Source organism: Equus asinus, chromosome 7 (genome assembly GCF_041296235.1).
Source record: "Equus asinus isolate D_3611 breed Donkey chromosome 7, EquAss-T2T_v2, whole genome shotgun sequence".
NCBI lineage: Eukaryota > Metazoa > Chordata > Mammalia > Perissodactyla > Equidae > Equus > Equus asinus.
In genome coordinates, this window is record NC_091796.1 from 26,773,790 (window position 1) to 26,788,291 (window position 14,502).

The 14,502-nt window shown below is 53.7% G+C and overlaps 1 protein-coding gene and 1 long non-coding RNA gene across 7 annotated transcripts in view; one reads left to right on the top strand and one right to left on the bottom strand.

The window, feature by feature from the left end:
- Nucleotides 1-14,502, bottom strand: part of CTIF (cap binding complex dependent translation initiation factor) — a 291,174-nt gene that overhangs the window by 169,049 nt on the left and 107,623 nt on the right. For all 6 annotated transcript variants that reach the window (XM_044774705.2, XM_044774703.2, XM_044774696.2 and 3 more), the window contains one exon: nucleotides 13,900-13,975. In XM_044774705.2, the coding sequence (XP_044630640.1) occupies nucleotides 13,900-13,975 (76 nt within the window). The remainder of the gene's footprint in view (nucleotides 1-13,899; nucleotides 13,976-14,502) is intronic.
- LOC106831213 (uncharacterized) lies at nucleotides 9,268-13,519 on the top strand. The gene is made up of 3 exons (XR_001398109.3): nucleotides 9,268-9,924; nucleotides 10,195-10,369; nucleotides 11,717-13,519. It is a non-coding gene; the product is annotated as an uncharacterized lncRNA (long non-coding RNA).

Below are 14,502 nucleotides of genomic sequence, written 5' to 3' on the forward strand. Positions count from 1 at the left end.
GGAGATGAGGACAGGAGCCATGAAGGCAGAGGGTGAGCCCGGCCGGGACCTCGGAGGCTCTTGCTTACACCCCGCCTGCACGGCAGCAACGCCCACGGGGTGGGACCCAAGTCCACGCCAGAGCGGGCACTCCACGTAAAACGTGTGGGCTGACAGCCCTGGGCCTTGTGGGACGACTGGGTCCCAGCAAGCACTTGGGAGCCAGGGCCCAGAATCCTCGGTGCCAGCAGCCCACAGCATCGCTGTGCTCGTCCTGGCGGAGCACGAGACTGCCATTTACTCCCTGGATCCCTGCCAGGCCGGCAGACCTCTGGGGCCCAAGAGAAACATACTCCAAAACACAAGCAGCAAAACGCTAAATTAAGTTCTCCATCAGGAATGAAAAAAACTCCTCTAGGTTTATAAACTCTGGGGAAGGAGAGAAGCTGGGGATGTGGAGGAAGAGGAAGGGAACAGAGCTGTGTGGGGCCCACCACGTGAGTGGGGAGGCAGAACTGCTTCCTGAACCCTCCAGGGGTTGTGTGCCAAGAGAAAAGTAAGGGTCTTTTGAGAACATAAGAATATATACAATGCTTTCATAATCGACTAGGTCTTTCCTCTAGGAGCACCCCAAGAGTGGGTAAGCAGGGTTCAGGGTTGAACCCAGAGGGATGGCAGTGCCTCCATTCCTGTCTGACAGCGGGCAGGTGAGGCTCAGAGGCAGGACAAGACCACCCCTCTGGGCCAGTGCCCCATCCTCCCCAGCCCTCTGCTCGAAAAGTCACTGCACTGACCCTCAGAGGGAAAGGCCAGAATTGTTTTCTGGACATGACCTCAATATTTAGCCTTTCCAGTCTGTTTAGCTAGGCCTGTAACTACACTATTGTTATTATTTATGGTCTATTTAATACCGACTTTTGATTATTCCCTTTGTAGGCAGAAGTTAGTGTTTGTTGTTTTATCCCCAGGTCGGCTTCCTCCTGCCACCGAGTATGCGTCAGGGTCACTGCCTGTGCCGACAGAGGCTCTGAACTCAGGGACAAACTCCTTTCACCATCAGCCACCGCCCTACACACTGAGAGTGGTCCGTCTTCCCCCAGAAGTGGAATGAGAGAAGAGGAGAGCCAGAATGATCAGGCCAGGGCTTTCCATCCATCTCTGAATGAAGGCTGCCCCCCCCCCCCCCACCGCCCCCCCGCCATCTCCAACCCAGGGGTGGCTTTGACCACCTGCAAACATGCAGTGTCACTGGGAGCCGTCCTGAGGTTTCGACCTTTTACAGGCGGGAAGATAATGAACCCCTAGGAATCCTAATTCACAGGGGCTCACCCAGGGCAGTTGGGGCCAACAGGTTATCCCTCTGGGGCGTGGCCAGTGATGGGAGCAGGTGCTATAGGCTGGAGGACTGTGTCGTTCCTGAATCATTCAAACCCTTGCAAATCCATATCCTCAGTTGTCAAATAGGGCAAGATTCTTTGTCCTTCATTTGAGCAAAATAATGGTAAAGAGTAAATAAACAACAAAAAATTTTGGCAGGAAATAAAAGGGGAGAGATGATGTCAATTACTCAGTAAATTATTAAGATAGACAATAAAACTGCATTATAAACCTTAAACTTGCTAAGAGATAAATCTTAATTGTTTCCAACACTAAAAGAAATGATAATTATGTGACACAATAGAGGTGTTAGCTAATGGCAATCATATTGCAGTACAAATGTATCGAATCAATATGTTGTATACATTAAACTTACACAGTGTTGCATGTCAAATATCTCTCAATAAGAAAAAAAGAAGAAATTACTAAGAGCCAACTGCCTGCATCTAGGTCCTGAGGCATCGGTTCTCAAACTTCAGCATGCATCAGAATCACCATTAAAACAGAGACTGCTGGATTTCTGGTTCAGGAGGAGTGAAGGGGCCCAAGAATTTGCATTGCTAGCAAGTTCCCAGGTGATATGAGGCTGCTGGTCTGGGGACCACACTTTGAGCACCACTGTCCTAAGGGCTGCAAAGGTGAATGAGATGTTTTCAGCTCCCAGGATTTGAAGTGCATATTGTGGGCAAGGTGTGCATGTGTGGGAGAGACACACATGCGCACTAGTGACACAGAGGGGCAGTCTTTCTATGCGTATATAGTAAGTGCTGGAGAAGCCGAGGTGAATCCACAAGGATGTGGGTATCAGGGAGGGCTGCACAGAGGAGGTGCCCTTCAAACACTCTTTGAAGAACCAGCAGGCAGGCAAATGAAGCGAGAAGGATATTTAAGGCAGGGGACCACTGCTGCTGGATCAAGGGCCTATCAACTAGTGACAAGGCCAGAGCACAAGTTGGGAAGTCACAAGAGAGAAGCCTGGAAGGCCAGCAGACACTCAGGGCAGTTCTGGGGTTTTCCCACAGGCCTCAGGAATCAGTGAAGAATTTTTAAGCAGGGCAATAGGAAGTTTGGTAAAACCTTTACCTTTGGGGTCTCAGCTTCCTTGTCTGTGTAATGGGGTGATGGGCAGAAGGTCTGGGTAGGCCTTTTCCAGCACTGACATGCTATGATTCAATGTGGGCAGAGGGAGGGAGTGGTGCCATCCAGCCAGTGGCCTCACCCTGCTGGCAGCCCCATGCAAAGCACAGGGACCCAAGAGCCGCTCACATATGCTTTGTCTGTCTGTCCATCTGCTGCTTCCAGAACCCTGGCCCAGCCTGGGAAGTGGAGGCAGACGACTAGAGGTGTCGCGCACATTGCTAATCTCTCCTGGGTCTGCCCCCCTCCCCCTGGCTGTGCAGAGCCAAGCAGCCTGGGATTGTGTGGTGGCTCACAATGGAAGGAAGAGGGTGTAGGAGGGAGGTCCCCGGGCTGACCCTGGTATTGTTCTTGGGCCAGAAGAAAGCTTCCTCCCGCCTGGCCGCTGCAATGCTAGAAACAGCCATGTCCAGCCAGAGAGAGGCAGCCCGTCTGGGGGGGCTGCCTGCCGTCGGGGAGGCCTGGGAGCAGGGGCCCATTCACAAACGCCTGCTGGAGAGCACGTAGCCCTGTCCACCCCCGCCCCCTCTGCACTCAGAAGCTGGGGGAACGAAAATAACCGGGCTCCTCCGCCCCCAAGCTCACCGCCGCCAGGAAGGAGAACGCGACCAGAAATGGCACACTGGCTAATAAAGGAATAATGGATGCTTCACACCCTCAGCAACACCTTCCTCTTCCCCCAGCCTAAGCTGCTCCTTCTACCGGCCAAGGACAAAGGAGGAAAGGTGCTGGACCATGATGTAGCCTTGTATAACTAGGGCCGGCCCAAGTCAGCCGGGACATCACCAAGATGACCGGGGTGTTAAACCAGCCCTGGAAAGTGCTCTAGGAATGGACGGTGGGGCTGCAGGTGAGGTGACCCCACTCATCTTGTGCTTCGGGGCCTCTCCTGGCAGGACTGTTGCATCACTGGGGGGTGAGTGTGTGCAGGAGGGTGGACCTGCCTCTGTGCATCCCTACGGAGGCCCCGTCGGCCAGCTTAGGGCCTGCTCACAGCACTGGGTGCCTCTGCTGGCCTCCCATCCCCAAGCCCAAGCCATTCCCAAGCAGAGCTGGGCAGGCAGCTCTTGTTCTCTGGGAGATGCCCTTGGCCCAGCCGGGGCCATGGCAGAGGCAGTCCTCAGTCTGGTCTCGCTTGGGCCTGCTTCTCCTCCCACCCCCAAGTGTTCCCTCCCACCCATTGATCAAGCCCTCTGGCATGAAGCAAAGGATTCTGGGTAGGATCTGGCCCAAAGTAGGGCATGGATCAGATGACCTCTCTACCGGGGGCAAGTCTTGTTTTTAAGGGACCCTGACTTGTCCCTAACAAAGTGAAACTTCCTTCCCTGGCCATTGTGGGAAGATGTGTACAATGCTAGGAATTCCCTAGAGTGTCCCTGGAGGAAGGCATAAGGATTGGTCAGGCCCTAGTCCTTCCATGAGGCATTTCTCTGCTCAAGGACATTCCGTTGAGTCCCTATTTGGTCAAGTCCCAAGGCCTCAAGGACCTGGACCAACCGCTCTCTGCATATGGAGATGTCCCTTCTAGACTCCTGGACCCCTCATTCTCCATGGCCTCCATTTCTTCTGAACCACTGCTCACTGACTTCCGAAACCCTCCATGCCCACCTTCTCTTTTCTCTCTGTAGATCCTTGCTCAAGGTGGGGTTCGAGGTCAGCCTCCTTTAGGAAGCACAAACACATGGAGAGGCAGGAAACAGCCAGAGAATCTCAAGATTGGCCTAGAATCAGGTCCTCCAAACATCCATGAAGTCTCTGAGGATGGGTGGTCTGATTCGTCTAGGACAGTTTCCCGGAGGAGATAAACTAGGAAGAGGGCCACGAAAGAGGGGGAAAATCTGGGCGAGGGAGAGGTAAGGACACTCAGGTAGGAGGAATGGGGTGGACGAAGAAGGCTCCAGACACAGCTGGGGAGGCAGCACATCTCTGTCTAAGGTCCAGGCAGGTGGATGGTTACTCTTTCAGATCTCAGCCTCAGGAGGAGCTGGGAAACTCAACAGACTCTCCAGCCCCCACTTCCCCGCCACAGCTCCCACGCACGTCTCTCGTCTGTCAAGTCACTGGTTCTGTGCTCGCCTCGACTAGTAACTGGGCCACTTAGTAAGGCCACTTCATGTCTGCAGAGTGTTTTTCAGTTTACAAACAACTGTCACTCTATGATGACCCTCAGCACAGCCTTGCAGAGTAAGTCAAACAGGTGGACCAGTCAAAGAAACGGAAGCTGAAAGAGAATGAATTTGGACAAACTGCACGATGTTCTGGGTGTGGAACCGAAGCGCTCTCCGATGGCCAGGGAGAACGAACCTCAGGATTTTCGCCACCTGTTTTAACTCTCAGGGCTTTTTTTCTGTTTATATTCTAGATCAGTGTTTGGAAAACGTTTCTGCAAAGGGCCAGATAATAAATATTTTAGGCTTTGCAGGCGGGAGGGTCCACGTCACAACTATTCAGCTCTGCCTTGTAGCACAAATGCAGCCACGGACCGTGGGCAAACGAGTAGACAGGGCTGGGTACCAATAAAACTTTATTTGCAGAAACAGGCTGGGGGGCCGGATTTGGTCTGTGGACCACAGTCTGCCAATCCCCATCTAAGACCCTAGTCATGTTCTGGATAATGGACGCTGGCACATAAGGAGGCAGATGCTTCCTGGGCCCCCCAGAGCCACAAACCACCAGGTGCCTGCAGTTCTGGCTCCCTGCAATGTGCTCGGCCCTGGAGGCTGTGGGAGGACCCGGGCCAGACTCCACCAGTCACCTGCTCCTTAATGTTTGTCACCAGTAAAAGTCTTCACCCCCAAAATAATAATTTCTTGAAAAAAAGACTCATAAGCAACAAAAATAAAAATGGGCTTGCCTCACAGAGCACGTTACCCACTCCCTACGGGCCTTGCTACCTGGCGGCCTCAGACAGGAAACCACGGATTGAAGGACTCCTGATCTCCTTCATTGTATGGGCGCCTATTTTTGTCCTGAGGGAGGAAGCACTGGGGGAGGCGGGGGAGGCGGCCCGAGAGGCCGAGGGGCTGTCCTAGGTACGCTCTCCTCCTTGAAGGCTGACACAGGATCCCGCACCAGCAGGGACTGGGGAAGGCCACTGGAAACCTTTCCGATTAAAAAGAAGTAAAAATCGTATCTTTTCCTCTTTCAGAGGTGTCAGTAGGGGCAGCCCTCTCTCTCTCTCTTTTCTCTCTTTCCATTTTTAGTGCCTCCAGCAGTAGAGGAAAAAAAAAAAAAGATATCTATTTTCTTGTTCTTGCTTATTAAAGGAAATGACATTCACCCCTCACTCGTTGTACGTGACTACAGTCACCGAGAGTTAGAAAATGGTCTTCCTCCCCATCGTCACCCCTCACAAAGGGGTCCCGGAGGAGTCAGGCTGCCTGAATTCCAATCCTCACCCCCCTGTTTGTGAGCCGTGTGATTTGGAGCAAAGGATTTGATCTCAGTTCTCTTGTCTGTAAAATGACAAATGACAATAATAATAATAATAAGGATAGTTATGTGAATTCTGATGTCGCAGACATAAAGCTCAGAGTGTTCAATCCATGTGAGCCCTGTGAAGGAGGCACAGGTTCTAGACTGGGGTGCTGGGGGTGGGTCCCTTGGGGACAGGAGCATGACAGGGCTCGTTCAGTCATTCGCCCAATATTTAATGAGCACCCGGATGTGCCCATGGGGAACTTACATTGCAGGGGGAGAACACAGACCACAGGAATAAGGCATATAAGTGAGGAGGGCTAGGGAGAAGAATAAAGTGAGGGGAGGGTGGAGAGCGTGGGGTGGGGCGTTCAGGAGGCCTCACTGAGAAGGTGACAGCTGCCCAGGGACCACCTCGTCTGTAAAAGGATATTCGTAACAGCATGCGCTCCACAGGGACGATGAGAAGGCACATTGCAGTTCCCTGGAGCAAGGAGAGCACTCAGAGATGTTTGCAGTGTTACTGTAGGTGTGATACAGTCACTGCTGGATGCTCGTTAAGGGGACGTTAGAATTCCACGTCCCGGTGCACTGGAAAGGCGACAGACCCTGCATTTTAACCCTGTCCATCGTGGCTAAGAAAACGCCTGGGCCACCGAAAGGTGCTCCATCAAGACTGGTGGATTCAATGTATGAGGTCAGACTGTACATCCCATGGGACCAAGAAGTGACATGAAGCAGCACTTGGGGAAGAGGACAGGCCTGGGGGTGCGAGGTGGGGCTTGGTTTTCATGTGACTCTGTTCCTCGGCATCTCGGGACATTTTAATAATCCCTGTGCCTGAGAGTTAGCAAATCCTGGAAGTTTCCAGAAGACTTGGCAACAGAGCTGGCATAGCTCTAGGGAGCGATAAAGTCGCTCCTTCCCATTTGGGAGGCTGGGAACTGGGCTACAGCAGCTTCAATCCAGCGTGGGGCGGCCCCTTCCCACAACCCGTTTCCAAACGGCAACGGCGCCACCTGCTGGAGGAACAAGGCTGTCCTGCGTCTGCCGCCATTTTTATTCTTCCAAGCGACTCAGGGGAAGAGGTGAAAGCTGGTCATCACTTTCACTCTGAAAGTTCATTTGTCCCTCAGATTCCTGGAAGGGAGGGGGGTTTCTCACTCTGTCCTTATTCGGGGCCAAGCAGGGGAATGGGGTGCTTAACCCCAAGTCTCACTGTCCCGTCCTTTAGTGGGTCTCCTGTCCTCTCTCTGGGTCCTATGTGAACACAGTGCCTTGGACAGACTCTCATGAGGGCAAAAATCCTACTTTACCTTCCATGAGTCTTCTGGGTCCCTCCATATGGAGGGCCCTGGGCACTTCCATGAGGCCAGAAATCCCACCTGACTCAGTGATGCCCCTTGTTCAGTGTGGAGGCTGTGCCGACCCCACAACGGTGGGCTCCTGCACCGTAAACCACTCGACCGGGTCGGTCACCAGAAGGTCAGAGCCATGGACCGACCAGGTCAGAGTGAGCCCATAATTCACCGCAGACGGACACAGGAGTGAGTTTCGAAATTTCCTAACAGGAAAGCAGAAAGGGAAATAAGTTGGGTTATGCAGTTCCTATTGTCCAACAAAAGACAGCAGACATAACGTTCGTCTGACAGAGAATTCAAAGAAGAGTGATCAAAGTATGTTCTTCTAGAAAGCCTTGGGCAAGACACAGGATAATTCAACAACGAGGTCTTTCAACTGGGGTCGTGTATAGGACACAGAAGCATCCGGGGCCACGTGTGAAACAGGGAGGCAGTATTTCAACAGGGCCCTGAGGCCGTGTGGCCCCCTGCGCTCTGGTAACCTGGGGAGAAATTGCTCCTCAAATTATCACGCCTCAGGGGAAGGAGTCTCGGGGCTGGGGGTGGGGGGTGTGGGGGGTGTCAGGGCAGTCAGTCTTGGGCCAGGGATGTGCGAGGAGATGCCAGAACCTATTCAGATTCGATTCCCGTGCCTTCACATTGAACTGTCAAGTTTAACCTGGCTTGGATACACGAACTCCATCTTTCCCCCTCAGCACCTGCCAGTGCCTGTCCTTTCAAGGGCAGAAGGCAGTACTCTGTGACCCCCCCCCAACCCCCCACACCAGCGGCTGCCTCCCCCACAGGCCCAGGTGAAGCCATCTGGTGTGGGGAATGCCACCAGCACCCCTCACTCCGTGAGCAAGCACATCCCTTGTCTGTGCAGTTGACAGAGGCTTAAAGGGAGTGCCACATGTTCCCAGGGGTCTGAGGGTGGTGTGTGTGTGTGTGTGTCGGGGGGGGGGACAGACTCCCTAGAGGAATGTCAGCCCTCTGCACAGTAGGGGACATTTTGGCCAAACAGGTGCATCCCTACGCCTCTCTGTGGCTGCCTCCTTCACTGCCTCATCCTCTCCCTTGTTCTGGGGAGGAAGGGCCTGAACGTTGGCCTGGGTCATTTTGGGGACAATGTTGAGCATCAGTGAGGACATTTTTGGCTCCTGGGAACAAGGCACTTCTCACTGCAAAGCGCCAGCCTGCGGCGCTTCCAGCGTGGTGCACTGCTGCCCTCTAGTGGGAGCACACCACAGTGCAGCCGTCTGTCTGACGGCTTCTGCACCAGCCACACTCGGAGCAGGATTACAAAGGATGGGGGCTGGAATGTCCACATCACTGCCAACACGGTAGGCTAGCCAACCCCCTTATATCCTTATGCAGTTCACAACAGAGATGTCAAAAATGCAGGGGGCACCCCCAGGACTCCATTCTAAGCCCAGCTGTATGGGTGTCAGCTTCTGCCCTGCCCTATGGCTTCACCACCTGGAACCATGACTGATGTCCCCTGGAATGTCACCATGCTCAGAGCCTCCAGCTGCCCTCCCCTGGTCAGAGCTCTCGGGGAGCAATGCTACTAGCCTTGGCTCACCCAAGGCTGCCAAGTGTTTGTGGACGCTAGAATCTGGCTGCTGGCTGTCACCCACCCCAGCTCACCTGCTTTTTTCCCTCAGCCACACTAGGGGGAGGCAGAGAACATCACCAGCATCAGCCTTTACTGACCAACTAAATGCCTTTTATGGGTGAAGAACTGCGCCTGGCAGATGTGGGCACCTACTGTCCACCCTGCTGCCCCAGGTCCTTGGGTGGCCCCAGGGATGGGGTCCCTGAGGGACAGCACTGTGCTGAGCCTCACCCCCTGGATTCATTGTCTACTGTGGAAATACGATCAGGGGGATCATAGGGTCCTCAGCTTCAGCTGGAGGGGCGATTGGACAGGCACCCAGGTGTCAGCATCTGACCTCTCACTGAGGCACTCCCACCTAAGACCACTCGCTGTGACATGTGCCCCATGTGTGTCTGATAAGTCACAGTGAGAGAGAAGCTAGAGCTCCTCAGAGATCTAGAATGGGTATTAAGTCTGGGGGCCACTGGGGCCCTCTGCTCCTTACTCAGCCGTTCACTCAAGCCCCAGACTGCAGCAGCAGTGGGGAGGCAGGTGGAGTATGCAGGGAGAGGCCCCAGACTACATCCTACAAGGACCGTGACCCGGGCAAGGCACCAGTGTTTGCTCAGACATTTATAGCCTCAACTGTGCGTTACTGTCATCTTGTGTACACGTCTCATTTCTCTTCTAGACTGTGCCTCTCCTGGGGAACTGCATCTTATGCAATTCTCTCTCTCTCAAAGGCTGGTGCAAAGCACTCGCCCATGAAGATCAGTGAAGTGAGCAAGTGAAGGAAGGAGGAAGATACAGCACAGACGCTGCTGCTCGCCCATCTGCCTCATGGCTGGATGGGGTCACGTGATTAGTTCTATCCAATGGGCTACGAGTGCAGTGACACTTCTGGGCCAAGGCATGTAAGACCCAGAGTGTGACCCTCCAGCTCTCTCTGCCCCTGCCAGGCCCACCTGGATGGGGTTGAGATGGTGGGGCCACAGAATGGAATCCGACTGGACCTTTGCCCCACTTTGGAAAGGAGCTTCCCTGGAGGGCAGCTGGACCCTCGGCAGAATTTCAGTAAGTGAGAAATAAAATGCTGTGTGGGAAGCCTCTGAGATTTGGGGGTTTGTCTCCTATCATGCCATGGCCTATAGTATCCTAATACAATAGATAATGGAAAAATCCTGTTCTGTGGGGAAAAAAAGGCTTGTCCCAGAAATCACAGTGACAAGGGCACACTGGGCTCATGTCGAAGTTCTTCTGGGAAATGGCAGGAGAAACTCACAGGCAGAGGGATGGACTGGACGAGAAGGCAGACAAACATCCTGCCTCTCTTGGACCCTCCAGACAGCCACACGATGCGTCTTGAAGGGATGTTCTTCAGCAGTAATTCATTCAAGAGCCCCTGGTCCTGGGGTTATGAAGAGGAGTGAGACCCCCGCCCACCTGCAGCCCACAGTCGAGGAAGGACGTCCGACGACTGAACAAGCCGGTGCAATGTGACGGGAGCCGTAACATCGGGGTGAGGGCAGGGGGCTGGGGAGCTCGGCAGACGCACCATCAGACCATGTGCATCTGAGAGGGCATCACAGGGTGGCCTCCTGAGGCAGGGAAGGAGTCCATCAGGCAGAGAAAGGGGGAGTTGGGTTTCTAGGCCGAGGGATGCAGGACCGATTGGCGGGAGGGGGCCCAGCTGGGGCACAGTCTTGGTGCTCTGAGGCTGAGACAGAGTCCCAACATGTGGGCTGGGGCAAATCACAAAGGCCCTGTGTGCTGAGGAGTCTGAATAGGGAAGGAGCGGGTCAGGGATGGCGGCCCAGGTCTCTGCGGGGTGGGGAGATGCTGGGGAGGCAGAGCTGGGAGCAGCTTGAATGCTCCCCTTCTTCCAGGTGGAAGAAGTGAGGGCAGGGAGGCAACGAGCTTCAGGCCAACCCTCCCCCTTCATCCTCCTGTCTTCTTTCCTTCTTGCCTCCAGGTAGGGAGGGGAGGCAACAGGTTTCTTTCTACTCCTCAAACTTGGACTTCTGTTGAAGAAATTCTCTAGGAAGCCCAAGTATCTCTGCTCAGGCCTAAGACTCCCGTGGGAGGGCTGGGGGGTCCATGCTACGGGTGGGCTTTCCCTCCCATTCGGTGGTCTTTGTTGGGTGCACAGTGTCTCCTAGGTGTGTCTGGAAATGGGAGGTGTTTTTGTGGTCACCATGATTGTCCCTCTCACCTCTGGACAGCGACTGGCATTCTGTGGTTGAGGCCAGGAGCACTAAATAGCCTATATTGTTTTGCACAGTTCCATCCAATTAAGATTTGTCCCACCTCAAATGCCTGACCCTCAGGACCCAAGGCTGGACAATGGAAGCAGCCAGCCCTACCTATGAGGGGCTTTGAAGAGTGCAGGGAAAACTCAGAAAAAAACATCTCAACGTGTTCTCACAGGACCTCAGATTCTGCCACCAGAGCTCTATGTTTCGGGATCAAGAAGCCTGTTGGCCCTGTTCTAAGGGTACCCAGACAAAAGGCACACACCCCAAGGAGAGAGGTCAAGCCACGGGCATGATCAGCTATAACTTTAGGTTTTAAATTCTTGCTCATAATTTTGATAAAATTGCAGAAGTTCTTGTGATGCTTTAAAAAATACAGATTCCTGGGTATGATTCAGTGGGTGTGGTCACCAGCCTCCAAGATGGCCCCCAACGACCCCTGCCTCCTGATAATCACACCTCTGTGTGGTCCTTTCTATACTGTCCCAGGGTTGGTCTGAGCAAGCAACACAGCATGTGGCAGAGTGAGAGTATGTCATTTCTGAGATTAGGTTATAAAAGATGGGGACTTTCGTATTGGATGCTCATTCACTCCTTCGTTATCTCTGTCCCAGATCACTGGCTTTGGAGGAAGCCAGCTGCCACGTTGTAAGGACACTCAAGCAGTTTATGGAGAGGCTCAAGCGGCAAGGAACTGAAGCCTTCTGCCACCAGCCAGGGTGGAACTGAGGTCTCTTGCTCTCTGCCATGTGAAGGAACCATCACGGAAGTGGCTCCTCCAGCCCCAGTCAAGCCTTCAGATGACTGCAGCCCTGGCCATCAGCTTGACTGCAACCTTAGGAGAGATTCTGCACCAGAATGCCCCACTGAGCTGCTCCCAGATTCCTGGCCCTGAGAAAGTGTATGTGATAATAAATGTCTGTTGCTAAGCTGCTAAATTTTGAGCAATTTGTTACACAGCAAGAGATAACGAATACAGCGGATCTAGGGTGAGACCCAGAAAGCTGTAGATTTAAAAGCTTCCTAGGCACTTCTGATGTACAGCCAGGGTTCAGCACCATGGGCTTAGGATCTTCTCTGTGTGTTGTCTTCTGAGGACAAAGCTGGTTCAAAGTGTGATGTGTGTGTGTGAATATCGAAGCCCTTCCACTGTGTGGCTCCAGACTGAAAATGGAGGTGGGGGTGAAGACCTCCAATTCAGCAGCCTCTAAGAGTTTATGTCACACGTGGGCCCTGCAGAACGAAGAATACTTGCTGATTGACTGCTCCTGGAAGAAATGTGAAACCTGAGAGGGACCCTGGTCTGATGATTTTCAAAATCTGTTTCGTAGAGAAACCATTTCTTCAAATGAAACTATTTGCCTAAGACTGATTTAGAGACATGGCAGAGCAGTTCTAAGTGAGCTTGAGCGGGGGACCCCCCAAGCTTGCTTCTTCACCCCCTGCAGCACCTCTGGGGCACCTCTGGGAAACCCCAAGGGCTTCAGGGTTTGCAGACCTCTGATCTAGTCCAACTGTGTCTTAGTCTTTTCTGATAAGTAAACTGGGATCTATGGAGGACAGGTCACAGGGAGCATCCGTGGCAGACGTCCAGACCTGGATTCTCCCGACCTCTCATCCAGTCTTTCTGCACCACCTGAGAAGCCACTTAGCAAAAGCACACAAGGTGGGGATGGGGCACAGGAAATTGCTCCCTCTCCCAGCTCCTAACAAAGAGGGGCCCCAGAGCCTGGTCCCCCATCATAGGGTAGGAGCACCTGCTATGTGCCCAGCATTGTTCTCAGTGCTTCACATGAATTCATGAACTCAATCTTCTTAATAATCCCATGAAGTGGATACTGTTATTGTCCTATTTTGCACAGGAGGAAACTGAGGCAGAGCGAGGTAAGTAATTAGCCCCACCCCTTGGCTAGTCAGTGCCAGGGCCAGGATTCCATGGGCTCCATGTCTGGGGTCCAGACACCAAGCACTTAACCCCTGAACTCTGCTGCCTCCCCCAATTCTGTTGTGTCTCATTAACAGGCTCAAGGCACGAACACTGAGCCAGGTGGGAAAGCCCTAAGGGGAGCCAGAAGAGAAGCATGGATGGGGGTGAAATAGCAAGTGACTTGGAAGAGAGAGGGGAAGGTGGTGTGTGAGGTGGTGGCAGGTCACCGGCAGGGCAGGCTCGGGGCTGCTGCTCTCACCGTCCTCTCCCCAACCCCCCTGCAGCAGGCCCAACCCCATCCCTGGAAGCAGCAGGATTCCTATTGTTTCTGTCCAAAGACCAGCACCAGAAGCATCTAGAAACCCAGATTCGCTGTCTGCTGAGCAAATCCTCCTGGCTCAGAGCCTGGCCCAATTCAGGGAAAGGAGCCAAATCAATGACAAAATCAGTAAGCACAGCAGACACCTGGAGGCTGGGGGACAACTCTACTTTTCAAAGGCCCGAAAATAGCCCTGACCACATTGGCCCCCCAGGCCCCCAGGGACATACTGCAGGATGCATCCCCTGCAGAGACTTCAGTCAAGAGACAAAAACTTCCAGTGCGCTCAGTTGCCACCGCATGGCCCATTTCATCTCTGGGGTATGTCAGGCCCACCATCTGTGCCCACGGCATAGTCAACAGTGGGCTGCTGCAAACATTTCACAGTGGGACGCCCTGGACCTTGACAGGTTCCCACCCCTGCCCACCTAACGGTGCGGTACCTCTGGTGACACCCTGAGGGAGCAGGGTCCAGCAGTGGTGCTTGCCCTGTCCAGGCCCAGGATCGTGACCTGGGAGGCAGGTGTTGGAGCATCTGCACGTGTGCCTACCTGCCAGGCCGGGAGGACCTTCTCGATGTCATTCAGGTTGATCCCATCCCCATCTTCCAGCTTCCCTTTTCCACACCTGGACCAGAAAAGACAGAAAGGTGTTCAAAGGTCAGCACGTCTATGCATCCTGACCGGCATCCAGTCCAGCAGCAGGAAGAGCAAGGATGCTCAGGAGATTCCTGGTCCTGCCCTCCCTGAAGGCCTGCAGAATCAGCCTGTCCCACAGGGAGGAAGTGGCCCCTAAGATGTGCCCCCTCCTCCTCGGGCCTGGCAACACAGGCCCTTCCTCAAGGACAAAGGACTCCATGCAGGCGACAATGTTGGGACCAGCCTGGGGAGCAGGGCACTAATGCAACATCCAATCCGTAGGGAGATGAGAAAGATACCCTAGTCCCCCGACCCATCCAGTCAGAGATGCTAAGCTCCTTGCTGATGAACACCCCAAAGCCTGTCACAGCTCCCCTCAGAGCCCATCATCTTGCCCCATTACACCAAAGGGAAAATGAATGAACAGAGACCAATCAACTTTCTTGAGGACACACAGGACCCCAGTGGGGCTTCCTCTCTCCTTGGCCTGACTTTGGGCCAGTCCAGCAAGCCCAC